The 27,785-nt window shown below is 43.8% G+C and overlaps 1 protein-coding gene across 1 annotated transcript in view; it reads right to left on the bottom strand.

Moving 5' to 3' along the window:
• CYP7B1 (cytochrome P450 family 7 subfamily B member 1) overlaps positions 1-27,785 on the bottom strand; it is a 332,699-nt gene that overhangs the window by 13,894 nt on the left and 291,020 nt on the right. Inside the window, exon 5 of the mRNA XM_075353233.1 lies at positions 25,767-25,945. Coding sequence (XP_075209348.1) covers positions 25,767-25,945 — 179 coding nt within the window. The remainder of the gene's footprint in view (positions 1-25,766; positions 25,946-27,785) is intronic.

The following is a 27,785-nucleotide window of genomic DNA, read 5'->3' as shown; positions in this document are numbered from 1 at the left end:
CCCTGTCTGTCTCTTTCCCTCTCTTTCCCTGTCTGTCTCTTTCCCTTTTTCCCTCTGTCTCTTTCCCCGTGTCTGTCTCTTTGTCTGTCTCTTATCCTGTCTCTTTCCCTGTCTGTCTGTTTCCCTGTGTCTGTCTCTGTCTCTTTGTCTGTGTCTGTCTCTTAACCTTTCTCTCTCTTTCCCTCTCTTTCCCTGCCTGTCTCTTTCCCTGTCAGTCTGTCTCTTTGTCTGTGTCTGTCTCTTTCTGTCTGTCTCTTACCCTGTCTATGTCTGTTTCTTTCCCTGTCTGTGTCTGCCTCTTTCCCTGTCTATGTCTGTCTCTTTCCCTGGCTGCATTGTGACACGCCAAAATTCCATATAAGGGCGTGGCTGCGCATTCTTCTGAAGTTCTGGCTGCACTGTGGCTCTCAGCTCCTTTCGCTTTAATGGAGGCAGGTTTTTTGGCGAATAAGTGTACAGAGCGGGGTTAAAATGTCCCCTCAAAACATAGCCTATGACGCTCTCGGGGTCCAGAAGTGTGAGTGTGCAAAATTTTGTGGCTGTAGCTGCGACGGTGCGGATACCACACACACACAACCACACACACATTCAGCTTTACATATTATATTAATTCCACAGCGCTTTTCAGACATTATCATCACTGTTCCCATTTGGGGATCACAATCTAAATTCCCTATAGTATGTCTTTGAAGTGTAGGAGGAATCCCATGCAACCATGAGGAGACCATATATTCTCCTGCAGATGTTGTCCTTAGTAAGATTTGAACCCAGGACCCCACCACTGAGCCACCGTGCTGCCCTAAGCCACTTTCGCATCCTATGTTGAGCCTGATAATAAAACTACAATAAATTTGGAAAACTGTGTATTCTTCAAACTCCTAAAGATTCCTGGGACTGTATTATTTTTTTTTAACATTCCTTATTACAAGGATATTTAGACCATAGAATACAAAATTAAATAAAGTTACTGAATTACAGGCGGTATTTAATTAAAATATTAATATAAGCCATGAAACAACATATAAATCGAATTGAATCTAGTTCATGGACAGACAAAGATGGAAGAGTGCCCTTTCCAAGAATAATACATAGCTCCTCTCCAGTCCAATTATGTACCCCTTTATGGATCTGCAACAGAAACTGCCTGCGGCTTTAGAAATGGGAGTGGGTCCCCCTTACATAATGAGCCCCTGTCCATCTAGATAGTTTGCATCAATGATAAGTCCGCCCCTGATCTAGTTGTTAGGCTACATTTCCATGATTAGTGTTTGTTGAGTTCTTGACGCTGCAGAATTCCATCACATTAGTTTTCTTGCATTTTTTATTGCATTTTTTACACTGCATTTTTATCTCTTGTGTGTCATTCTATAAATTAAAGATGCTCTGGTTATTTTTTAAACTTCCTGGTATTATTATCCTTGGGTGCGGCTTACATGGGTTTTTTATGCGTTTCTGCAGCGGAATTACACTAAAAACGCATGTGGATTTTTAAACTGCAATTTTTTTGCATCTAATGCAAGTCTATGGAGAAATTCCTCAAAGAAAACTCAGCATACTCACAGGAGAAACTGACATGTTGCGCATTGGAAAAAACAGTCTGCAGGTCAGTTTACGCAGCGTTAAATATAAGCACAATAGATAGGAGATAGGAGATAAATCTATCCACTTTGCTTGAACTATAAAACTAATTGTGGACCCTTAAATGTAAAAAAATTTTAGTGCTCAAAATGGATTTCAGAGGCGTATGATATTGAATTACCAAAGCTTGCATTAGCTGCACAATGGGTGAGAGAACAGCACTGAAAACTATATTACAGTAAACACTTAGCACATACAACAGGAGCTCACAGTCTGTGTAATCACACTCGGTATGCACGGAAAAAAATTACACAGAGTAATTTCACAGGATTCCTATGCCGGGTGATCCCATCCCAATAGACGAGTCTCAGTGAGTTATTTTCAGCAAGGAACTTTGTATAACATCTTAATTATCTACAAAAGATTTGTATAAGTTAAACCATTCATTTATGCAAAAAAATGAGAAAAGTAGCTAAACTGATATAAAACGTATCACAACACCAGTGCTAGATATAAAACTTTGATTAAATGCTTTTTGCATACTAAATCATTGTTCCTAAGTTCCTCTGCACCTATAGAAGCTGAAGTCACAAACTGTTGATGGCTGATTTTTGCATTGCTTCTTTTATTTTCAAGATGTGCTTTCTGAGACATGGACATGCACGTGAACCTGCAAATGTAGAGCTCACTCAGTATTCCCTATAAAAATGCTCTTTTCTTGGATTGTAGGCTATTTTCTACAATAACCAAATTGTAGTGTACTCAACTGAGCAATAATGAATATCTCCATTGCTTATTCCTGTGCTGCAGTTTAACGAAGCACTCCCATCAAAATTGTCATCCTCTTAATATATTGTAGTCGTCATATTATATAACTGTGCACTTACAATTGCTCATTTTGCCTTTCTAGCCAGTTAATTCTTCTCTTTTTCATTAGGTCTACAACATTGATCTGTCCCCACTTAAAGGCGATTGAAGGCGCGTAGTTGTGAGATGTTGTGAGAATCTTACCTTCGTTTTCCTATAGGTGAGGCAGACAGGACCAGAGTGCTCCAGAGTTAAACATGCACATGCTGAGATGAAACAATGGTGGTTTATTTTCTTCAAAGGTTAGGACATGCAGAGTGTGGTCCAAGTACCTGGCATTGTGCTTCTCTTGTGATGCTTGATTCTGAAGCCACTAAGGTCAGAAGACTTTGCTTCTAGCAGCTCCAATAAGGTATGTGAATCTCACAGAAACTCTGGCTGAACTGAATATGCCAGGAAGTGAGGTAAGAGCATCAGCAGACCCTCCCATGGGCTGGACAAAAGAAACAGAGGAGCCGAAAAGTCTGACCAGTAGATGGCAGCAGAGACAAGCATGAAAAACATTAAATAACAGTTTTAACTAAAACAAATAGAAACAGCACACTCCCAGTCTGAAATTCACTTTGGGGATTTCACTATTGAGTCCATAATACAACCTGAAAGGAAAGGCACATTAAATGCAAAAACAAGCTCAATTGAGTCCAAAACAAGACGGATGGCTCAAAGTTGAGGTCCGGTAGCGTTCATCCTGTAGGGACACTCTCTATGGGCAAAAGCAGAACAAGTTCGTGGATTGGCCTTGCAAAGGTCTTCGTCTCACCTTTCCTGATAACCTTTAGCTTCACCTTCCGCACATTGCCGTCCTGACTAGGCAGTATCCAGTAATCAGTCAGTGCTTTCTGTGGTCTGGTCTTTCATGAGGATTATAGAAAAAAGCAGCAGATTTCCAGCGCCAGGAGAAGCTTAATTAAAAGTCCACTTTGCTGGAAATCTGCTGCTTTTTTCTACAATTATACGGCTGCCTAGCCACATTCCGTGCGCAGGAATTGGATACTACCAGCAGGACTGTTGGTGAGCTGGATTTTTTCTCTTTTCATGAGGATTAGGTCTCCTTCTTTGAGGTTCGGCTTGGGATGTCGCCACTTCTTTCTTCCTTGAAGAATGGTGAGGTATTCCTTCCTCCATCGGTTCCAGAAGTAGTCAGCCAAGTATTGAACCCGTTTCCAGTGTTTTTGATAAGTGTTCACGTGGGTGAACTCTCTGCTGGGCATTACCGCGTTGTCAGTTTTTTGGGTAATAAGAATAGTAGGAGTCAATATGTTTGGTGTTTCTGGATCCATAGTCACCGGCACAAGGGCATCTTGAATTGATAATGGCTGAGACTTCAGCTAAAAGAGTGACTAGAGTCTCATGTGTGAGTCTTGAGGAATTGACGTCCATTAGCATGGAGTTCAAGATGTTGCGTGAAATCCTGATCATCCTCTCCCAGGAGCCTACCATGTGAGAACTTTGAGGGGAATTGAAGATCCAGGTGCAACCTTTCTCTGCCAGCTGATCTTGGATAGGCTTGGTGTTGATGTTCAGTTCTCTACATGCACCGATGAAGTTGCTTCCACAGTCAGACCACAGCTGTTTCACTGGTCCTCTGATGGCAAGGAACCTTCTCAAGGCGTTGATTAGGCTGGAGGTATCCATGGACTCTAACACCTCAATGTGAATGGCTCGAACACTCATGCAGGTGAATAACACGGCCCACCGCTTGCTGTTTGCTTGACCGCTGCGAGTTCTGCGTGTGGACACCATCCAGGGTCCGAAAACGTCTAGGCCCATGTAGGTGAAAGGTGGCTCTGTAGAAAGTTTGTCTGTAGGCAAGTCAGCCATTTGTTGGTACAGTTGTTTTCCTCTCGCTTTACGACAGTGCACACAATCGTGTAGTATTTGTGCTACACGTCTCTTCATCCCAATAATCCAGAGGCCTGCAGACCGTAAAGCGCCCGCTGTAATTTGCCTGCCTTGGTGTTCAGTCTTTTCATGGTGGTGTCGGATGAGCAAGACTGTAACATGGTGTTTGTTGGGAATGATGAGAGGATTTTGTTCTGCAACTCCAAGATGAGCCTTTTTCAAATGACCACCATCTCTCAGTAAGCCGAAACTGTTGATAACTGGGGTTAAATTGGCGAGCGGGCATCTTAATGGAATCTGCTGTTTGTTGTGTAAACACTTCCATTCTATGGCGAATTCACTCTGTTGGAGGTGGCATATTATGAGGGACTCGCTATGGGAGATGTCCTCAGCAGAAAGGGGTTTGTGGCAGACATGCCAGCGATGACAGTCTTTGTTTTTAAGGTCAGTACGACAGCATCTGGCGATATGCACTAACCTAGCGACAGTCCTGACGAGCCTCATCCAGCTGGAGAAACAGTCAAAACGTTGGCAACCGAGGTTGGAAGTTTTTTCTGCACTGGTGGCCAGGGTATTGACTTCAGCTCGGACATCTGGATCGTTGTCTGGATCTAGGATGCTGAAGGCTTCCTGGACACCTTCTTCTGACTGTCTCAGCAGGAACTCTAGACCTGTAAGCCAAGAAGAGTTAGCAAAAGAACTTATAGACATAGGTCTAGTTGCGTGATCTGTAGAATTCAGTTCGGTTGGTACAGGTTCTGCTAGGTTGTTGCAGATTTCCTTGTCCATAAAGGCGACGCTGTGTTCTCTTATTTCAGGCTTGCTGTTCATGGAACACTGAAAAGAGTTACACCTAGTCTGAGCTTGATCTCGGTTGTTTGGGAGTTTTACCCTGCTAGATCGGAAGGGTAATGGAGAGACCCAGTGGTTGGTTTTGTCTTTTGAAAATTCACAGTCCATTATTCCGATGAATTCTCTGTCCTCTACTGACAAGGCTACTTTATCGTCGTCCTTGGTTGTGAAAAAGACTGATCTTCCCAAGTTGTCAATATGCAGAGAAGAAGTGATGTCAGGTAGCTGTATTGTGTCTGGAGACTTCTCTTTCACTCCATAGTGATGAGGACATGGCTTTAGGCAGGTTGTGCGCCCATCTCCATGCACGTAAGTCTTGAAGGAATCAATTTCTGGTCGATCAACGCACACATTTCCTACGACTACCCATCCCAAGTCCAGTCTCTGGGCGTATGGTGCATAGTCAGGCCCATTACACTGTTGTCGCACCTTGTGTACCCTTAGATTGTCTCTGCCGAGCAGGAGTAAAATCTCTGCGTTATTGTCCAGAGGTGGGATAACACTAGCGAGGTGTCTTAGGTGGGGTTGATGAAATGCAGCTCCTGGGGTAGGAATTTCATTCCTGTGGCTGGGTATTTGGTCACATTCAACGAGCATTGGTAGAGGTATTTCAGTCTTCCCATTGATAGGAGAAGCAATGAATCCCTGGGCTCTTCTCCCGCTAGTCTCTATGCGACCCGAGCAGGGGTTCAAGGTGTAGGGTTCTGATGGTCCATTAATTCCGAAGGCTTCAAAGAATTTGGTTCCTGCCAGGGACCAGTTGCTTTGGTCGTCTATGATGGCATACACCTTCATTGCTTTTTCTGGATGTCCCTCGGCATAAACCTTGATGAGGCATATTCGGGCACAACATTTCTGCGTTTGGCCCTCTCCACATACCTCTGAGCATGAGCAGGAGACGGCTGTGGTGGTGTCAGTCAGATTCTTGGACTCCCCGCCATGACTTGGAGTGGGAGTGGTGGTGACTGCAGCCGGTGTGTCTCTAGCTAGCTGGGTTGGGTGCATGGCTGAAAAGTGTTTTTCACTATTACACTCCTCATACTTGACGATGGATTTACAGTCCTTGGCCATGTGCTCAAGTGATGCGCAGCATTTGAAAAAGATCTCAAGCTCTGTGAGGACTTTCTTGCGCTCCTGTAGGGTTTTGGATCTAAACCCTCTGCACTTGTTCAGTGAATGCATTTTTTTATGGATGGGACATTCTTGATTGAAAGACTTATCTCGTGATGAGATGGTGTACTGTTTATCTGTGGGTGCTACAGGTGATGGTAGCTCAGTCTTCCTGACACTCACAGTGTTCTTAATGTCTCTGCGTTTGTGTATGGCACCTTCATACCTTGATGATGATGATGTTGCAGCTGCCGAAGTGTTGAACTCTAGGAAGTCGAGGCTGGGGTCGTTCCTCATCTGGGCCTGCTCATCGATGAACTTGCAGAAGTGAATAAATGGGGGAAAGGTGACGTCTTGCACTCTTTTGTACCTTGAGACTGACGTTGCCCATTTCTCCTGCAGACTGTATGGCAGCTTCACCACGATTGGGTTCACTCCATGGGCTGTATCCAGGTAGCACAGCCCAGACAGACGAGGATCTCTTTTGGCGAGCTCCATTCCATAAGCAGGTCTTGAAGCTTGTGGACTTCTTTAAGGTTGATCTTTGGGATGTCCTGCAGTCTCTTGAATAGGGCTTTCTCTATTGCTTTTGCACTGCCAAAGGTGCGTTCCAGTCTTTGCCATGCAGCAGCGAGACCTGCTTCTGCTTGTCCCACATAGATGGTTCTGAGGCTCTTGATACGGTTTTTAGAGCCTGGGCCCAACCACTTATCAGGAGGTCAAGCTCCTGTTCTGCAGTTAAGTTGAGATTGGCGATGGCCGCCTTGAAAGTTGCTTTCCAGGCCCTGTAGCTCTTTGCACGATCATCAAATTTCGTGAGACTAGTGTTGATTAGCTCTCTGCTCACCATGAAGCTGGCAAACTCAGACATATCTGATTTCTCACCACTTGTTGCCATGACGACTCGTGATGCCCCTGGGGCGTATGGGCTGCCTGGCGTGAATGGATGAGATGTTCCCGGGTAGAATGACGTTGCTGCAGGGTTGAGCTGTGGTTTAGCCTCTGTAGATTCTGATGACCGCTGCTAGAGCTGTGGAAGTGGGTCAGGAAACACGTGGTTGCCATCTTGCCGTGGTGGCTGTGTTTGAGAGGGCACCTCTTGGTGACTGTTATTAATTTGCTCGGGTGCTTTAGTTGACACTGGCACTGATAGAGGTAAGTTGGAGGTTTCGGTGTTGTCGGCTTGGACGGTACTGCAAACCGGGGTTGCTACAGGTAACTGATTCAGTACATAGTCTCTTGTGCGATCAACTGGATTGTCTGCTTCCAGTGGTGGCAAGTGAGCTGGATCAGGACCTTGGATCAAATGCTTGCACAAGTAGTCTCACTTTAGCTAGTGCAACTTCCTCTTCCATCTGTGACCGAAGAATCTTTATCCGAGCCTCCGCTTCTGCCCTTGTGGCTTCTGCTTTAGCCGCTTCTGCTTTTGCAAGGGCTTCTGCTTCTGCCCTTTTGGCTTCTGCTTCTACCCTTTTGGCTTCTTCCTCTACTTCTCTTTCTGTGAAAGAACGTCTCACCTTGGATTCTTCCGCTCTTACAGGCCTCTAGTATCCTGTCACTCAGGGCTGAGCTTCTTGAGGATGATGACCCGGATGACCAAGAGGAACGACTAGATGAGGTTGATCGGTGTAATCTAGTTTCTTGCTGGTGAGAGATACGGTGTTCGGCCGTGTCTATGGCATCTTGCACCTTGGCATCTCTTTCCTTTTGCCTTACGAAACACGAAGAAAAAGAGTATACCTATCTACCTTGATAGGTATACTCTTTTTTTCTTCTTGTTTCGTTTTGCCTTTCGAATACCTGGAGATCCCATAGGGTGGTGCCCTTCCTCCCCATAGTCTATCTTCCTTTTGCCTTCACGCAAACCTAGAGGAGCCGCATAAGATCAGTCTCCAGAACAGATAAATAGTAAGGTATTATTTTTTTTAACCTTTTGCTGACCCACTATGGTTCAGCAAAATGGCAGCCAGTTGTTACTTTACTGAATTTGTGCATAGCGAATTATAAAACATCTGTATTCTTGAGGATAGGAAATTTTGTAAAATTCAAGTAGAATTCAATTCCACTCCAATAAATTGGCTTGTCTCTATTGCCTGTATAAAGAAAAGCAGATTGGAGTAAAAAACGGTCATGCAGGTAAATTCCTGTAACTTTGACTGGTATGGATGCAGCACTGCTTACACCACTACTACTGGGGAATGGGTCAATAAAATACACTGTAGGATAAGCAAAGATTCCAGTACTTTTAATTATTTACATCAGTACACAACAGTTTAGGCCACTGTAGAAGTCTGTCAGGAGCCTCAATCTTGTAGCCTATGTGCCTGTGTTTCTTCTACTTTCCTATCTCACTCCAATGTACTGTATTTTTCGGTTTGTAAGACATACTGGATAATAAGATGCACCCCAAATTTAGAGATAAAAAAGATTAAAAAAAAGGGTCTGTCATACTCTGGTGGTGTCTTACCGGAGGGAGGGCGTCAGCGGTGGTAGAGCGAGGTCACAAAAGTCAGGGGAGGTACTGGAGTATGGTGATGCTGCAGGTGCTGCGGTGGGGGCTTTGCTGGCTGTGTGGAGCAGGGCAGTGCAGTGGGTGTCACAGATACTCTGTCGGCGGTGCGGGGTTCAAAGAAATGGCGTCCGGAGTTGGCGCATATGCAGAATGAGCTCTGGGCTTAATGACAAGCCAAGATCTCATCTGCGGGTGCCATTTCTTTCGGTCCTCTGCTGGGAGATCAATGGGCCGAAGGCAGCGCATGCGCAGATGAGATCTTAAGCTGAGAGCTTCATCTGCACATGCGCAGACTCCGGGCACCATTATTTGAAACCCACACTACCAACAAAGCATCTGCTCTGCTTCACCGCCCTGCTCCACATAGCTCCCACCACAGCCAGGACAGCATCTATTGCCCACCTCCCGTTAAGGGTGGTCTCATTATAAAATGCACCTGTCATTTTCCTCCCAAAGTTAGGGAGGAAAAGTGCGTCTTATAATCCAAAAAATAAGGTAGTTTAATCTTTACGACACATGACATACTGGGTACGTCATGGATCGTGTCAGCTTAATGGCTGCCTGCTGCCGCCGGCAGCAATTGCTGCACATGTCAGCTGATTTGAACATCTGACATGTGCGGCTATCAAGCACAAGTGGATTCACTACCCACTTGTGCCAGTTAACCCCTTAGAGCGTGCTGTGAAAATGTCACAGCGCCATGTAACAGCGGGCCGCAGTAAGCATTCACTTTCCCGGCTCCATCAGAATTCATGTGATGTGATCACGTGCATCTGATGATTGCCATGGTAGCATAGGGTCATGTGATGAACTCCTGTAGCTACCATGAGTCAGTTTCTCTTACAGCCGGCAGAGGGCCATGTGTGAGAGGAGAGCTGCTTTTCTGCAGATCAGAGCAATGCTGATCAGATCTACAAGAAAGAATGAGTGATCAGAATGCTGATTGTTATAGTCCCCTAGGGAGACTAGTAAAATAAAAAAAAGTAAAAAGAAAGTTTTAAAAAATTTAAAAAATAAAAAAATCTTAAAGTTCAAATCACCCCCCGATTCGCCTCATTAAAAATTAAAGTGTTAAAAAATAAAAAAATATACACATATTTGATATAACAGCATTCAGAAATGCCTGATCTATGAAAATATAAAATCAATTAATCTGATCCTTAAATGGCGTAGCAGCAAAAAATTCCAAAAACCAAAATTATGTTTTTTGGTTGCCACGAATGTTGCGTAAAATGCGATAACAGGGGTTCAAACCGGCACTTCTGTGCAAAAATGGTACAGTTAAAAATGTAAGCTCAATACGCAAAAAATAAGCCATCACTGAGCCATGGATCCTGAAAAATGAAAATGTTACAGATCATAGAAAATGGTGCAAAAAGTGCTCCTTTTTAAGACTAAATTCTGGATTTTTTTAACTCAAACCTAAACCTATACATGTTTGGTGTCTATGAACTTGTACCAACCTGAGGCAGCACAGCGACACATCACTTTTACCATATAGTGAACACTGGGAATAAACTATCCCAAAAACCATCATGCAATCGCACTTTTTTTGCAAATCTTTTGCACTTGGATTTTTTTTGCCGTTTTCCAGTACACCATATGGTAAAACGTATAGTTTCATTTAAATGTAGACCTGGTCCTGCAAAAAAAAATAAGCCCTTATATGGCAAGGTTGACAGAAAAATGAAAAAAGTTACGGCAGGGGAGCGATATAAAAACAAACGAAAAAACGGAAAATTGCCCGGGGTGAAGCGGTTAATAATCAAGATTCAAGGGTTTGGGTGCCGTTGGTCACAACCTGCTGGTTTACATAGGTCTGAATAGGGGCTTTAAAATTGAGATGGTAAGATATTTTTTAACTATTTGCAACTATTAAGCTTATTTTCCTCTAACTTTCAGAATAAATAAAAACAGTATTTGTAAAGTTGGACGTATATTTTGATGTATGATATTTTTTCTGTTTTTGCAATAGCATAGTATTAGAATTCTTAAATTATTTGTTTATATTTGAACCAATCTTTCCACAGTCGCAGAATATGTATTTTGCTTTTATCACAAAAACAATGTGACTTTAACAAAAAATGTAGTAATGATTAAGTAGACGATTATAAAAACACATACATAGGCACTTGGCAAGCATACGCGGGCAGCTGTATTGTATGCCATTGGTTCTGGTTAATGGACAGCAGTTTTAAGAACATGCTAGGCTGACAGATGGTTAATAATTTAGTATACATTCCTGTTCACAGGAAAAACTGAAAAACAGTGATAAATATAGCTAATTATACAGTACATATATGTTAAAGGTTAATTCTAAATCATGAATTTATAATGAAATGCTAAATAGTAAGTATTATTTTGGTAATTACATCGCCATCAACATCACAGTTTATACAGTCGCAAAATGCAGAATTTCCTGAAAATCACAATCCTGGTTAATTACGGAAGCAAATTTGATTATGAGGACAATGAAGTTGTGGTAATTGGTGGAAAAAAACCTAAGCTGCAAGATTGGAACATAATTGTATTACATTTCACAGAAATCTCCGAAAACATTGGTCTCAAATGATCCCCAAGAGTTCCAGCTTATACAACAAATACACATGAATATCTCTAGTATAGAATGTAGAATATGTAACATTTTTTTACTTTTGTTTGGTTTTATGTTGTTCATGAACAAAGTGTAAGATAGTGTTTTATTAGTATGATGTCAACAGCAGACTTAACTTTATCAATAGATGACTTGTGTAAGCATGACATTGGAGCACCCCATGGGGACTGGAGGGTTACTCGTCACCGGGCCAGTGAAGGGTGAAGGGGATGTCACGGGTGGTCTGCCCGGTTTCGTGACCCCATGGTGTCCACGGAAAGGGAGATGGGAAGATGGGGGTAGTAGCAGGATGAATGTCGTGACGCCACCTGCGGTACGCGGCCAGGGATTAGCCGCTGCTGCTGTCACTGTCCTCCGGAGTGGATTGTTGCAGCAGCAAAGATGGTATCACTCCCCACAGGATGAGTGGGCCCCGGGGAGGATGATGAGGGGAGTAGTAGTGGCAGTGGCCATTGGCGCCGAAGCGTGGGTCACCGGCGCCAGTAATAAGAGTCCGAGTGGACTGGTGCAGTTCCAGGTGTATTTACTCACTGTCCTTGTATTGCCTGGGAGGCACTGGTCACAGCTGTGCTGAGCCCCTTCGACCTCGGATAAGTTGGCAGAAGCCACAGGTGTTTGGAAAGTGTCCTATCCAAGGGGTGCCCCTTCAGTAGAGGCGGGAACCCGGGCTGAGTGTCTCGCTCCAAGCCTCAGGCCCCGTGAGAAGAAAAAGAAGTAGTGTCATGTCACCAGAACTGAAGTCCCGACTTGATTGACGGGTGTGTGTGAGTTGCTCCTACCTCTACCCCAAGTGGAACCCGCCTCCCCCCCAGGTGGTTGTCCTAGTGACCAGAAAGTTTCAAGCTTCGTGATGGCCAACCCCCTGCCTACCCTAGTTCAGCTCCCCAGTGAGAAGGCTCCTAAGCTGTATGTAAAGTGTATTGTGGAACACCAGTGATTAACCCCCTCTTTACCCGAGGCGAATACTGCACTTTAAGTGAGGCACAGTACTCTGTGGGGACTGGAGCCGCAGGGGCACCACAACATCATTAGCTGGCTTAGCCAATGGCTTCCCATTTCTTTTGATATGATGTCATCAGCTTATCAAAAGGTGTTTGCTATATAATTTCAAAGCAGCATGATGTAGGGACAGGGACCTTGATTCCAGGGATGTGTCAGATACTGGGCTGCTTGATGTAGTTAGGAGAAAATCCACTGTTTTATGTGCAACAGATCTACCAGCCCTGTGACTGCTGAATACTGGTTAAATCGCCTCTACCACTGATTGGTATATTTTTGTGTACATAGGCATAAAAAAGGTGCTAATCAGTTGAAGGGGCAGGGTGATACAGATGAGAACTACATGGCAAAAGACAACTAGTCCTATAGTGATAATCTCCTGATGACAAAACACTGATTTTATTGGAGCTACAAAAAGTAGCCCAGTAAATGAAATATCGCTGTGATCAGGGTCTCTGTCCATACATCATGCTGCTCTGAGATTACATAGGAAACACCTGGTGACAGATTCCCTTTAAATACTGAAGTTTTAGTATTAGAAAACGTTTATTGAAAGGAGTAATGAAGAGCTATTTTATTATTGAATATTGCAATAAAATGTGGTCCTCTTTGGTGACCTGCCGCTATTTATATTGAGATACATATCCCTTGTTGATTGATTTTATATTCAGTTTTTTTGGTCAGTCAAGAGTAAGACCACTAGAAAAACAGAAATTCTGGTATAATAACAATTATGACATTCACCGTGTGAGATAAATAATGTGATATTTTAACAATTTGGATCAATATGGGAGCTACAATACCACACATGCTTTTTTTTTATTGTTAAGGTTATTTATATAAAAAAAAACATAAAAGGGAAATTTTGTGTTTTTTTCTTTAAATATTTTGAATGACTCCTTTAATAAGTGCTTAGATGGCAGGTCTTGTGATCTTCATAAGGTCCTTAACTATTAATGATGATCTGTTGGCTCCACACACTCATACAGAGGCTATGGGGTAACTTACAGCTGTAGTTCTTGAACAAATGTGACATATGTAAATGTACATATGACGTGCATGTACATGACATATGTAGATATATGAGAACAAATAAAAAATACAAAATGTATGAGAGGAGCATTGCGGCTTAAAGTCTCCTCACCACTGGCATGCTGGCTTAGTGTGTCAGTCTCCGCAAGGAGAATATCGTTCCCCTTAGACCACAAATATTGTCATAATGTTTAAAGCAGCATGTCCATGTTCCCTAATAGATTCTAATTCAACCCCTTTAATTTAGTTGTTTTTCCAAAGTTAGGAACCTTTTAATGTGATGACAGTAAAAGCAAGTTATTTTCATTTTTTGTAGTAGAAGACATTGTAAATTGGAGGGAAGGATAAACTGGGGGAGAGGAAAGTTAGCCAGAAAAAGACTGTGTGACCCCTCGTGGCCCTCCACGGACACACAGACATGTCTGTTTTTTCTCCGGCAGCATGGGTGTCACACGGATCGCACACTGATGTGATCTGTGAGACAACAGCACCACCAGAGATAGCATAGCTGGGGACAGCATCCCAGAGGACAGCATCGCCGGTGACAGGTGAGTATTCAGCAAGCAAGCAGTGTGTGTTCAATGACGTCCAGGAGGTCATTGGACTTCCCAATGAACTCTGATAAACCCGTGAAGTCACCATGGTGATCTGTGAGATATCAGTGTGACAGGTACCGGAGAAAACACAGGACTTTGAAATAAAAAGATTTTCTATATTTACCTGTATCCAGCGCTGCTTTTTTTGGCACTGCTGTCTCCTGCTTCTGACCCCTGATTATATTCATTGGTTATTCACTGTACCGAGGAGCTGGAAGCAGCAGCATTGCCAGGAGCAGTGCCAGGGACAGCACCGCCGGGGACAACATAGCTGGGGACAGCATCGCCGGTGACAGGTAAGTATTCAGCAAGCAAGCAGTGTGTGTGCAATGATGTCCAGGAGGTCATTGGAGTTCCCAATGAACTCTGATGAACCCGTGAAGTCACCATGATGACACTCGCTGTAGCGGAGCTGTCATCAGGATGTCATCAGAGTTCATTGGGAACTCCAATGACCTACTGGACGTCATTGCACACGCACTGCTTGCCGAATACTCACCTGTCACCGGCGATGCTGTCCCCGCGATGCTCTGGCTTCCAGGTCCTCAGTGCAGTGAATAATCAATGAATATAATGAGCGGGGTCAGAAGCAGGAGACAGCAGAGGCGAAGAAAACAGCGCTGCATACAGGTGAATATAGAAAATCTTTTTTCTCTATTTTCTCCGGTACCTGTTGCACGTATGTGTGACATACGCGTGACACACGTACGACACAAGTATGACCATACCGATGCGTGTGGCTTGTACCTGATTAAACACAGACGTCTGAAAGGGGCCTAATGATGTCTCTGTTCTACAATCAAAGATTAGGTGGTGCCTTTAACCTTAGGCTTTGTGTTATTCTCTTCTTAAAGGCCTTGTTTTTGAAAAGTGGAAGTTCCAAGTAGGAGTTGTGAATTAGAGTAGAATTCTATTAATAAGCTATTCTAAGTTCTGGCATTTTGTTTTCTTATTTTTTTGTAGTAAAATGTGAACAGAGTTTTACTGTGAAGCTCAAATCCTTGATGAAGACAAACTGACGTACAAAGCCTGTGTTGGGTCCATGGTGGTTTGTGACGGCTTCAGTTGTATCAGAGATATATCTCAAATATGTCAGACACAAAAATAGAGTTATGTTTTAGACGTTGTATAAGTCGACAATTGAAAGATATTTACTTTATCCAATATTTTCAGAACATACTAAGATTTCCCAAAACTGGAGACGGCAGCGGGTCCTGTTCAGTAACAATCCATGGCTGTAATCCGCATTCACCAAAATGTGAAATCTTTGTAATCCACTTCAACGCAGATTCAGTAAAATGTCAGCCATTTTTCTGAATCGTAAAGGTCCCTCAAAAGTTAACAATAGAAAAAAATATTTTTACTTACCTGATCACTTAACTCTCCAGCCCCTCCTCTCCTCGCTTTCACCCATCTAGTCTTCAGTGCATATTTTTATTGCCACCATGAGCGCTGAAATCCCTCTTACACTAGGCTGGGAGTTCTGGCTCTGATGAAGCCAAAGATGGTCCCTCGCAAGGTCAAATGTTTGCAAATATCATGACCTTTTGGACAGTGAGGAGTGGATGGGGTGGAGATGTAAGTTAGTTAAGTATAAGGATTTTTATATTCTTTACACTTTACATTTATTATGCTCAGGGGTCTGTAGAGGCCCCCCCTAGAGGATAACAAGGGTCACTCTACTGATGGAAAATGACTCCTCTGCAAATCAAATCCTGCAAAATCTGCGTGAACAGAGAATTTGAATTATGCTTAATCTGCTTATCACTAATGATGGTAATTCCTTAAAGAGGACTTGTCACCAAACATAAAGTGTCAAATTTTCCCCTTATTTTATTCCTGCTGCTCCCCTGAGTATTCTTTAAGAAAAATAAAAAAAAATAAAAATAAATTACCATATAGTTCCAGATATAAGGGTCATTTTATTTAGTGCTAGTTTTTATGGTCTATAATAAGGGGGTATAACTAGCAGAGGATGATTATACAGAGCAGCCTGAAAACATGCCCCCCTAAGAATCCTAAATAAAAAGACCCTTATCTCTGGAAACAAATGGCAAATTGAAGTAATAATAATAACAATTAAAAAAACAAAACCGAATACTCAGTGGAGCAACGGGAATCAGACGGGAGCAAAAACTGCAAACTTTAACATAAATACCAAGTCTCATAACAATATCTCACTAAGATAAAGAAAAAAAATCTAAAAGGAACATTGAAAAATTCTTTGTATGAGCTTCAAGTCTGTCTCTAGAGCTTTGAGTCTATGAACTTAATGCACTTTAAGCTCTAGAAGCAGACTCATCACAGGCAGACACAGGTTTCCGTGTAAAACAAGCAAAGCACTAACTCATCTGACAGCACAGTGCACCTGAAACTCTCAGGCTACGTTCCAAGATGAGGAGTTTCTCTTGCAGATACGTAGAGTTTATAGTGCAGGTTTCCCCTTAGGCCTGTATTAGATGCAAATAATACACAGGTAAAAAAAATATATATATTTTTAGTGTGTATCCTCATCTGAAATGCATCAAAAACACATGTAAATTGAAACTGTGTATCCATAAAGTTTTATCAAAGCAGAATACATGGAGTTTTGCCCAAAGCTCGCCGACTGTCATGGTAGTGTCAGGCTCAGAATGTTAAACCAAGAACCTCATGTTCAGGTATTTAAATTTTGCCTAGCGGGTTTAGATCAACTGATTAATTCTGGATGTGCGGCCATGTCTTTTTCTACTACTATGTTGCAATGCATGGTGTATCCGCTCTGTTTTTTTGTTTTTCTTGGACCAGCACTCATCCCATTTGGCCTAGGTGTTTTTAATCAGCAGGAGACTGCAAGAGGAGTCTGCCTTTTCACATACTGGGAGCTCGTGGAACATGAGTTATTCAGCTCCTTTGACAGGGTGTTTGTGCTGTGTGACGGCCATTGTTGCAGTAATTTTTTGTGTCTGTTGGGCGGAGTGGCCTGGAGTCTTGGAGACTCAGCCTTGCAGTATGGGTGCTATGAGGCACCAGGTCACCTGCCTTGCTGGTGCATTGTCGCCGTGGCTGCGATTGCGCAGGGCGCTGCATCTTTAAGGCACAGATTAGGAATGCACTCAGGAGGTTCACCATGACTTGGCAGTGGGATTCATACAGTCTGATCAAAATGTTAAACCAAGAACCTCATGTTCAGGTTTTTAAATTTTGCCTAACGGGTTTAGATCAACTTACGATTTTTAGATGAGCTGTCCATGTTTTTTTCTACTACTATGTTGTAATAACAGGCTCTATTCACATTGCAAGGTCTGACAATCCGTCCAATGATTTCTGTGGTGTATGTGATTAACTCAGGCAGACTTGGGCATTGACCTGCTGTCTGCTCATTCACAGTTAGGCTAACAAGAGTAAAACTCTGCTAGCCTGCTCATTAAATTTCTTTAATCAAATGTCGTAAAGAAACCAATGTGTTGGTCTGTGAGCTGTGAGGTGTCCCAGACTTACTGGAAAAAATTAGCTTTGTTCTTGATGTTGTTGTGGAGTTACCCATCACCTTGTTGTTTCTACCCAGCTCTTATTTTCCTCCCGATCTCTTATTGTGTTATACCTCTGTGTGTGTGTGTGTGTGTGTGTGCTGTGTGACAGAGTCTTGGTTTCCCCTGTTTGTCCATTTCTGTAGGTTAAATAACACTCCTGTCCACACCACCCCTGGGGGAATGTGGGGGGGTATAAGATCATGGCTGGCCAGAAGCAGGGCAAGGAAGGAGACTCAGACATTGCCGCCATTAGGGGTATCTCAGAGAATAGGGATAGCACAGGGCCCCCTTGTCTGAGGGTCCGCTTACGGGCTCAGTTTTTCCGCTATACCCATAGTCCCTCGTGACAATACCAGGAAGTATCAAAAACAAATCAGCTTTATTTAAAGCATGACATACCAGGAAGAGACAAAAGCCACAGTGTAAAAAAAACACACACAAAAACTTAATGAAAAACTACAAGTAACCCAATTTTAAATGATAGGTGCACAAATTCTGCAACATCAAAATTAATCATTGTAAGTTTCAAGGCATTCTGTATTTTGATTTGAAAAGATGATTGACTTCTTGATATTGATTTTCAAAGTGGATCTTCCATGTGTGGAGATAGTAACACACCTTGTATCACCTATTCACCTATTAAATCATAATGTATGGCGTTAACAAAGGTGGAACCAGCATTATTGGGTATTACACCCCCATAGTTGACTTCAATCACTATTTGCAACATTATATGAGCCATTCAATCAATATAACGCATCAACTTTCCCTAGCAATTCCAGCTGATTGATTACCCTGTAAAGTAGGTTACATCGATTCCATACTGCAACCAAGTTTTACAATCCACAAAAAAAATAATTAAAACATTCCTCAATATATGTGTTTTCTCATTTTTTATGTATATTTATTCCTTTTAATGAAATAGCAGATCAATTAATGGTCAGTTTTGACTTGCACCCCACATCTTTGTACCATCAGCTGTCAGTAAATAACTTGCCAATTTCATTATTGTTTAATAGACAAGAGCTCAAGTAAAGATGATAGCAGATGGTTATGTAATCTGCCTATTACAGTTTGATAAAACATCCCTGAAACAACTCCCGCTTTTCTATTACAATTTAGAAGTCAAGAAATTAGAGTTAATACTCCCATTATAAATAAGCAGAACAATGGGAATTTTCACTCAGACGTCTTATATTTCAGAATTTTAGTTCATGCAAAGATGATAAATGTAAAAACTTGTGGTGAGCACTAAGAAGTTGCTGTTCTATGCCTCCGTTTAGTAGCAGTGACAGATGTATGAATCTTTATAAGCTTCTTTTATACATTCAGTAGAGATTTTATTAGAGCAGAGATTTAATTTTTAATTTTCTCTCCTTAAAAACCTAAATGGTATTCTTCTCCTTTATAGTGTATTTGTGTTTTTAAGATATATTTGTATGTACCTGTACATTATGTAAAAAAAAGTAGTGATTAATTTGTTTTCCAGAAAGTTACTTAAAATATTGTAGGATAAACAATAACCAATTTTTTTATTATATATTTTTTAACTAAACATCACAAGCCAGTAAATAACATGGACATATTTTGTATTCCTGTAAATGTAACAACTTCTATGTTATAGTAAAATCATTATTTAAATAGTGTCATATTTGGTTTTTTTTCTGCATGAAACTCATAATTAGTGACGGCTGATCCCACCGATATCCGGAATCGGTGGGTCCAACCGGATTTTTTTTTTAAAAACCTGGTTCAGACTCTGAATTTATTTTGGATATCTGTCTGTATGCCAAGCCCCATATAAGTCTATGGGGCCTGAATCATGCACTGTAACATAGTGGTAGAAAGGGCTAGAGGGATTAGAGCAGGCGGGTTATACTTACTGAGTCTCCTGTGCAGCTGTAACACTACTTCCGAGGCTGCTCTTTATCCCTCATGCATATGCACTGCATCCCCCGCCCACCGGCAGCCCTGGCGTCACTGAGTGGTTGCAGTCAGACCACGCCCCCACTCTAAGTGACAGTGTGTGTAATTGCTTGGAATAACAGACGCTATGTGTATCTCTATTGTGGTGTAAATATAAATAAATAAATGAAAACATTCACGCAGGGTCCCCCTATATTATGATACCCAGCACAGATAAAGCATACGGCTGCAGGCTGCAGCCTCCAGCCATGTGCTTATCTTGGCTGTGTATTAAAATAAGAGAGACCCTATGCTGCTTTTTTATTATTATTTAAATAAATAATTTTAAAAAATGGCATGCGGTCCCCCCGATTTTGATAACCCGCCATGATAAAGCTGACAGCTGGGGGCAGGTATGCTCAGGCTGGGGAAACCCATGGTTATTGGGCTCCCCCAGCTTAAAAATAGCAGCCTGCAGCTGCCCAGAGCACAGAGTGTCACATCTATTAGATGTGATGATCCTGCCACTTTACCTGGCTCAGCCTGCTTGCCCTGGTGCGGGGGCAATTAGGGTAATAAGAGGTTAATGACAGTTCACAGCTGCAAAGTAGCAAAGTGAATAGAGGAAGATAGACGCCTAAAAAATAACCTTTAATCTATTAAATTTAAAAAGTCCAATAAAGGACCAAAAACTGACACCCAGACCCCTAAAAGTTAGCCAGTATACTCCGTATCCTTACCAGGACACATAGGCTAATAAGACAATGTGGATGATAACATTCGTATAAACCAATAAACATACCGCAATGTGCAGCAGTGATAATAATCATATGGTGAATGCTAGATAATATGAAACCACATAATCACCTACCACAGAGCAATTGGTGGTGAGCAATAGTTAGAAAAGGAACGGTCTTACCCCATCTGCCGTATAACCCTTTCCCTGCTTTGAAGCACTTACTGCTGGATGGTCACGGTAACCACAAGGGATGAGATAACCTGGTCCTTAACCGAATGACTCAGGATCTCTTATAGGTTCCAAACGCATCCAGTGGTGTGCACAATCTCCCAACGCGTTTCCTTACATCATCAGGGGAGGAATCCAAAATCCCGGTCATACAAGACCAACAGGGATTGGCATAACTGCAAAGATAAAATAATACATACACCATATTGTATCAGGTCCATGTCAATAACCTCAGCGGGACGGTCCAAATAGAGCGGCGGGTGCAACTTACTCTCATCAATACCAGGACATTCCTGGGCAGAGCGCGTCTGACATACCTCGCCGTCAGGTTTAAATGAACCGCCCACTTGGAATGGCGTCTGACGTCACATCCGCCCGCGGCGGTGAGCTCACTTCCGGATCACATGATCGCGGCCGCGATGTGTACGTCATGAATGGAAACACAAACCAGCCATGGAAACCATGGTAATAGTAAGTAACTGACTACAAGAAAATGGCCGCGATTAACGTCGCTAAACCAGCGATAATACCACGGCCAAAACATTATAGCAGTGGCCCATCAGAAACGGAAATGGGCCTTACAAAACCTGTAACAGATATCACAGGTACCCAGATGGAGTCAGGTGGCTCTAAGAACAGCAACAGAGGAAAGGAGAAAAAGGGGGGGGGGGGGGGCCAGAACAAACTACAGGAGAAATTCATTCGGAAAGGAGGGGGGGGAGGGGGAACCTCTCAAGGGAAAATTTAAAAAAATTAGGATCCATGGAGAGGAGACCAAAATCACAAAGGAAAGGAGAAGGCCAACATGGCCAGGATAAATAATCGAAAAAGGAGGAGGAAATAGCCTGAGAGATACGTAAGGAGTTAAAAAAGGGGGAAAGACTACAAAAATACTATTGGGCGTAGATGAAAGACCACCACCAAACTATATAGTTCTAAGGGCCCTACAGTAAGACCTGACCCTACCTATTTGTGGAGGTCGGCACCCTAGGAAGTAACGGTGGTTGGTGCCCCCACTCGGGCGGCGACTGTCCCTCCTAACATATGTCTGATCTAATCTACCACAAAGGGTGTGAAGGAAAGAGCTTCATTAAGGCCCAATGGTTTGCTAGTCTTCAGCCAAAAAATCCACTTGGTTTCTTGTCTTAGGATTTTGTTATCCCAATTACCACCTCTAAAGGGGGGAGCTACAACGTCAATACCCTGGAAACTGATGGATTTAATGTCCCGTGCATGGTGCTCCGTAACGTGACGGGCCACGGGAGTGTCATTACCCAAGCGGATATCCCGGATGTGCTCCCCTATTCTCCTCCTAAATTCTCTTTTGGTCTTGCCCACGTACTCTTTGTGGCAGATACAGGTGGCTTTGTAGATCACGCCCTTTGTTCTGCAGTTTATGAAGGAACGGATGTCATAACGTTTACCCAAAACATGGGAAAAGAAAAATTTTCCTGGGTTCAAATGACCGCATGCGATACAACCACTACACTTATAGCAGCCCTTGACCGGACTAGTCAGCCATGTCGTGTTGTGGCACGAAAAATGGCTGTGAACTAGTCTCTCCTTAATAGAGCGGGCCTTCTTGTAAGTCACTGAGGGGGCATTGGAAAGAAATTTACCAATATCATTATCCATTTTGAGAATGGACCAATGTCTCTCAAGAATCCTTCTCACCTCCCCTGATCCGTTATTAAAGGTGGTAATAAACCGGATAAACTCCTCATTAGATTTTGGTCTCCCAAACGTGCTCCATCCGCCATACTGCGCACTCCCCATCGTGCACCATCCGGCATGCTGCGCACTCCCAAACGTGCTCCATCCGCCATGCTGCGCACTCCCAAACGTGCTCCATCCGTCATGCTGCGCACTCCCAAACGTGCTCCATCCGCCATGCTGCGCACTCCCAAACGTGCTCCATCCGCCATGCTGCGCACTCCCAAACGTGGTCCATCCGCCATGCTGCGCACTCCCAAACGTGCTCCATCCGCCATACTGCGCACTCCCAAACGTGCTCCATCCGCCATACTGCGCACTCCCCATCGTGCACCATTCGGCATGCTGCGCACTCCCAAACGTGCTCCATCCGCCATGCTGCGCACTCCCAAACGTGCTCCATCCGCCATGCTGCGCACCCCCCATCATGCTCCATCCGCTTGGGAGTGCGCAGCATACCGGATGGTGCACGATGGGGAGTGCGCAGTATGGCGGATGGAGCACGTTTGGGAGTGCGCAGTATGGCGGATGGAGCACGTTTGGGAGTGCGCAGCATGGCGGATGGAGCATGTTTGGGAGTGCGCAGCATGGCGGATGGACCACGTTTGGGAGTGCGCAGCATGGCGGATGGAGCACGTTTGGGAGTGCGCAGCATGGCGGATGGAGCACGTTTGGGAGTGCGCAGCATGGCGGGTGGAGCACGTTTGGGAGTGCGCAGCATGGCGGATGGAGCATGATGGGGGTGCGCAGCATGGCGGATGGAGCACGTTTGGGAGTGCGCAGCATGGCGGATGGAGCACGTTTGGGAGTGTGCAGCATGGCGGATAGAGCACGATGGGGAGTGCGCAGCATGGCGGATGGAGCACGTTTGGGAGTGCGCAGCATGGGGGATGCAGCACGATGGGGAGTGCGCAGTATGGCGGATGGAGCACGTTTGCTCAGCCTCTCTCCTTCCAGCCTCCCTCAGCATCAGCCTCCCCCTCCCAGCCTTCCCCAAGATCAGCCTCTCTGCTCCCAGCCTCCTCCAGCACGCCGTGCTCCTCTGCCGACACTCACACACACAACCGATCGCATACACTCACCCACACAACCGATCGCATACACTCACCCACACCCGATCGCATACACTCACACACACCCGATCGCATACACTCACACACACCCGATCGCATACACTCACACACACCCGATCGCATACACTCACACACACAGACACTGACGAAATCGCACATACGCGCTGATACTCACAACATCCGGAGATACCACATGCTTCTGGCCATGTGATCCTCCGTCAGGTCCTGGAAGCTCACAGCACAGTATCGCCACCGAGAAGCAAGCGATATCCCAGGATGTTGTGAGTATGTGGATGCGATGTGAGGTGTGTGTGAGGGTGAGTGTGATCTGATGTGTGTGTATGTGTGTGTGTGTGCGTGTGTGTATGTTCCGCCGCTGCAGGACCTTGATGTGTGGATGCGATGTGATGTGTGTGTGAGGTGTGTGTGAGAGTGAGTGTGAGCCGGTGTACACTGGTAACTATGATACACATCGGGTAACTAAGGGACCTTAGTTACCCGATGTGTATAATGGTTACCAGCTTTCTTGGCCTCCGTCAAGATCCCAGCATCGCAAGGTTATGTCTGGCGCTGCTGGGATCCTGACGGAGCCGGTGTAGAAGCAAGCGATATACCAGGATGTTGTGAGTGTGTGGATGTGATGTGTGAGGTGTGTGTGAGAGTGAGTGTGATGTGTGTGTGTGTACTCACCTGGGAATCGGAGCTCCGTGTCAGTTGGGCCAGAGCGAGCGTGCATTGCATGAGGGGGGCGGGGCCTGCAGAGAGCCGGGGCGAGAGGCCAATCCGTGTGGGGGGCGGGGCCATGGCGAGCCCAGCGGCCAATCAGCTTTGTGTCACCGTAAGGACACAATTTCGGAGCATGACAGACAGACAGACAGACAGACAGACAGACAGACAGACCGACAGACAGACCGACAGACAGACAGAATAAGGCAATTATATATATAGATATTTTTTTCCCCTGTGACTGACCCCTTGGTGGGGTATTTTACAGCATGGATGGTCCTTCGGCTTTAATCTTGGTATAGTACCACTTTGACCTGTTCTGGACAAGGACCCATAGGGTTGTAATCCCTCTATATCCACTCCTTATTCCACCGAATATAATCTGGGTCTGCTAGTTTATATAACAGAGCCACACGCAATTCTCTACTTCTGTAGATTATGTATTATGTTATTTGCTTGGTCTCATGACTTGTTATACGGTAATCTCACTTTCGGTGCCACCGTCATTCCTGTGGTATTGGCACCAGCTCTCCCGGGAATTATGTAACATTATGTCACGTGATCCCTGAGGCCAATCAGTGCTGGCTTTTCTTTCCCCTTCTTCTGACATAATTGACATTTGAGGGAGGCAGAGGGCATACAAGCCAGAGGTCTGGAAGCTAGGAAGACATGTCAGGTACAAAGGGGGATAGCGGAGCTGAGGTCTGGATACAAGGTGGGGTCTGGAAGCCAGGAAGACACGTCAGGCACAAAGGGAGATGGCAAAGCTGGGGTCATGATACAAGCCGGGGGTCTGGGAGTCAGGGAGTCAAGTCAGGGTTGGGGAAACAGGCGGCTGAGGGTACTAGGAACGAAGTAGCGGGACAAGATTAAGACGGTCAATTACGGGAGCCAGCAACAACTGCTACAACATAGGAATTATCACTGGCGGCGTTCCGGGTGAAGTACCTCCAAAATAAAGCAGAGCAACGAGGCTCCAACGAACAGGCTGCTCCCACAGGGCCCAAGACCGGGAACAACCAGTCCAATGGAGAATAATACAAAACCAAGCACCGGCTCTGCAGGAGAGCAGAGCTCCACCAATCAGAATCATGACAGTATGACCCTGTAATCTAAGAAAAAGACTGATGCCACATCCTATGGATGTACCATCAGTCTTTTTACAGGATGTGCCATCAGTCTTTTTCTTAAATTTGCCTATATAGACACAGCAACTGGATGCTCATCTATGACACATTACTAGGGATGAGTGAATATACTCAGCACGAATAATCCGAATATTTTACTATTTGCCCATCACTAATAATTTATCTGCACTCTCCATAGCTGTGTCCACATTTCTCACCCAAGCCATACTATACATTGCAAATTTAATATTTCCCATTTATATGACATCTGTATTATAAAATACATTCTATAAATTCAGATTATTATAATATGCTCTGCTCCCAAGTAAAACTGCACATAATGATAGAAAACCGGCTCATATTCTGAATGTAACTTCTATGTTCTCAGGGCACTTAAATAAATGTTGCCCATTACTTAGAGTTTAAGCCACCACCGATTATTTCTTTAGCTATAAAATAATCCACAGACATAGACAGTGCACATTTAGCCTCAAGTTTTTGATATTCAATGTGCAATTGTCATTTTTTCTGAAAGGACCAGCAGTCCAAATCATCACTAGTTTTTTTTTTCTTCTTTTACTAGCTACAAGCCTTTTCACCTGCAGGGCCATAAAACCGTGACTGAATATAGGCAGATTACTTCCAGAAGAAGGAGTAACATTAGAAAATGTATGCGCTGTAAAAGATTCGGCCTCTGCATTGTGCCCGGAGACTGATGACAAGCTCAATTTGAATATTTACCTCGGGATCCTCGAAGACCTCAGGATCCATGTGCAGCGTTGGAGGATACATGGCTACAAAATCGCCTTTCCTTAGATTCACTGACTGGTCATCCTCCAGCTCTAGAAGAAAATCCTCTTGAACTACACGAATGTTCATGGATGCAGAGCATAATCGCAGTGACTCGTTTATGGCACTACCTGAGAAATAGAAAAAAAAGGATATGACAATGATTCGGTTATGATTTGCTAAGAGAATATATTGCCGGTGACTAGACGGCCCCAGTGGGCTCCATAACATAAGTATATTCTCTGCGCGGAGGGTATAGGCACACCATGCTGCATGGAATCCACATAAAGCCTCTCAATTACAGTTTACAAGGGTTAATAAATATACAAAAATTATAGCCAAAGGAATTTTGTATGGAAACATTTATAGCGTACCTTCTCCTTTATTGGAAACCTGAACAATATAGAAGCCTTGCCAATGAGATAATTAAGACCGCATACAAAATACCATTCATTTACATAAGGAATGAGCAATCCTGGGAAATGTAGCCCTGACCTGCCTAAACTACATCTCGTCATGTACAGCCAGACGGGTGAAATCCTAGATTTTGGTAAAATATTTATTAATGATAGGAATGTATTTACACAAATGGAAGGCGGATCATAAGATGTTTTAGAAGTCGAATGTCCTTGCGTTCCCAATGGCCTTCACCTTTTGCTCCTAGCACGACAGATTTTATGGGTAATTTCCGACAATTTATCCTGGCAGTTTGAGGAGAAGTCCCAATGGGATTAGTATGAATAATTTGCATAAATCATTCTGATCGCAGGCATATCAGCATGTAGCTGCTGTCTAAATCTGCATCTCTCGTGTTGTAATCAAACCTGACTGTTCTTCCAGCAGCTTATATTGGGGCCATAATGGGGCTTGATCTTCTCTAATAATGGGCTTTTAAAGCAAAATAAGGCAAATAAAGTCATTTTCGGAGAAGCAGGCGCCAAAAAAAGGTGATACAGGGAAATAAATCTAAGCAACATGTAAATAAAGCATTGTGAGCAGCTCCCTTAACCCAAAGGTTAGTTTATCACGATGGATGTGTAAAAGATAATAACAAACGGTCTTTCAGTAAATATTAAATCTGTAGCAGCGTGCATAGCAAATAAAGTGGCCTCGGATGCTTTCTCGCAGGAGGTTTTTCCTTAAGCGTGCATTTGTCTAAAGAAATGAGGCTGCGGTCAGCTCTGTGTGGCCAGCGCTGTGATTCAATGTGACGTACAGTGAGTCTGTGCATATTCTTTTGGACTGCCTTCGTTACTATAATCAGGCAGAGTCAAATCGGCTTGTTGGTGACGAAGCCAGGGAACGACTCTGGTTCCAGAATATGGCCTCTACTGCGGATAGCCACAAGGCACCTGACACGATAAATTTCAACTGGCAGCACTCTGGCAACGAAAAACTTTACACCGTACAAATCAATGGTCCAGCCTCCATGATTCTGCTGTCTGCAGACCTAAAAATACCAAGACGATAACACAATTGGAATATATGTTTAGAAATGGTAGCTGACATATGTAGCAAAATTATTTACCCGAGGAATTCAGCGAGGGCGAGAAAGAATAAAAAGGATAAAAATATATATATTCTTGAACCTGCTGCTGCTATAAAATAGCTGGTTTCCATTTTATAGCCAGGGTAATGCGGACACATCATATTGGTTGACAGTTTTCCAGGAAGCCTGGCAGTCTGTGCCCAGTGCGGTATCACAGATGACAATTGGGTAAGCATATCTTATGCAGAAGTTAATCACAATAATAGAGCGCACAGTGTGGCGGAGCAGTCAGATCGTAAATGACAAATCTGTTTTACCTTCCAGTACCAGTTATGTGTGGAAGACGAGCTTGGCTGTAGCTCGGAGCGATCATGCCGATAATTATTAGATGACAACAGTAATGAGTCACATAATGATCACCAAAGGACAGGGGGACTTATTTAGGTCTGTTGACTAATGCACCCACTCCCCCCAATCTGAGA

The sequence above is a fragment of the Anomaloglossus baeobatrachus genome, chromosome 6 (assembly GCF_048569485.1).
Source record: "Anomaloglossus baeobatrachus isolate aAnoBae1 chromosome 6, aAnoBae1.hap1, whole genome shotgun sequence".
NCBI classification, from domain to species: Eukaryota; Metazoa; Chordata; class Amphibia; order Anura; family Aromobatidae; genus Anomaloglossus; species Anomaloglossus baeobatrachus.
Note: the sequence above shows the minus strand (reverse complement) of the source record. Positions and strands in the feature narration are given on the sequence as shown.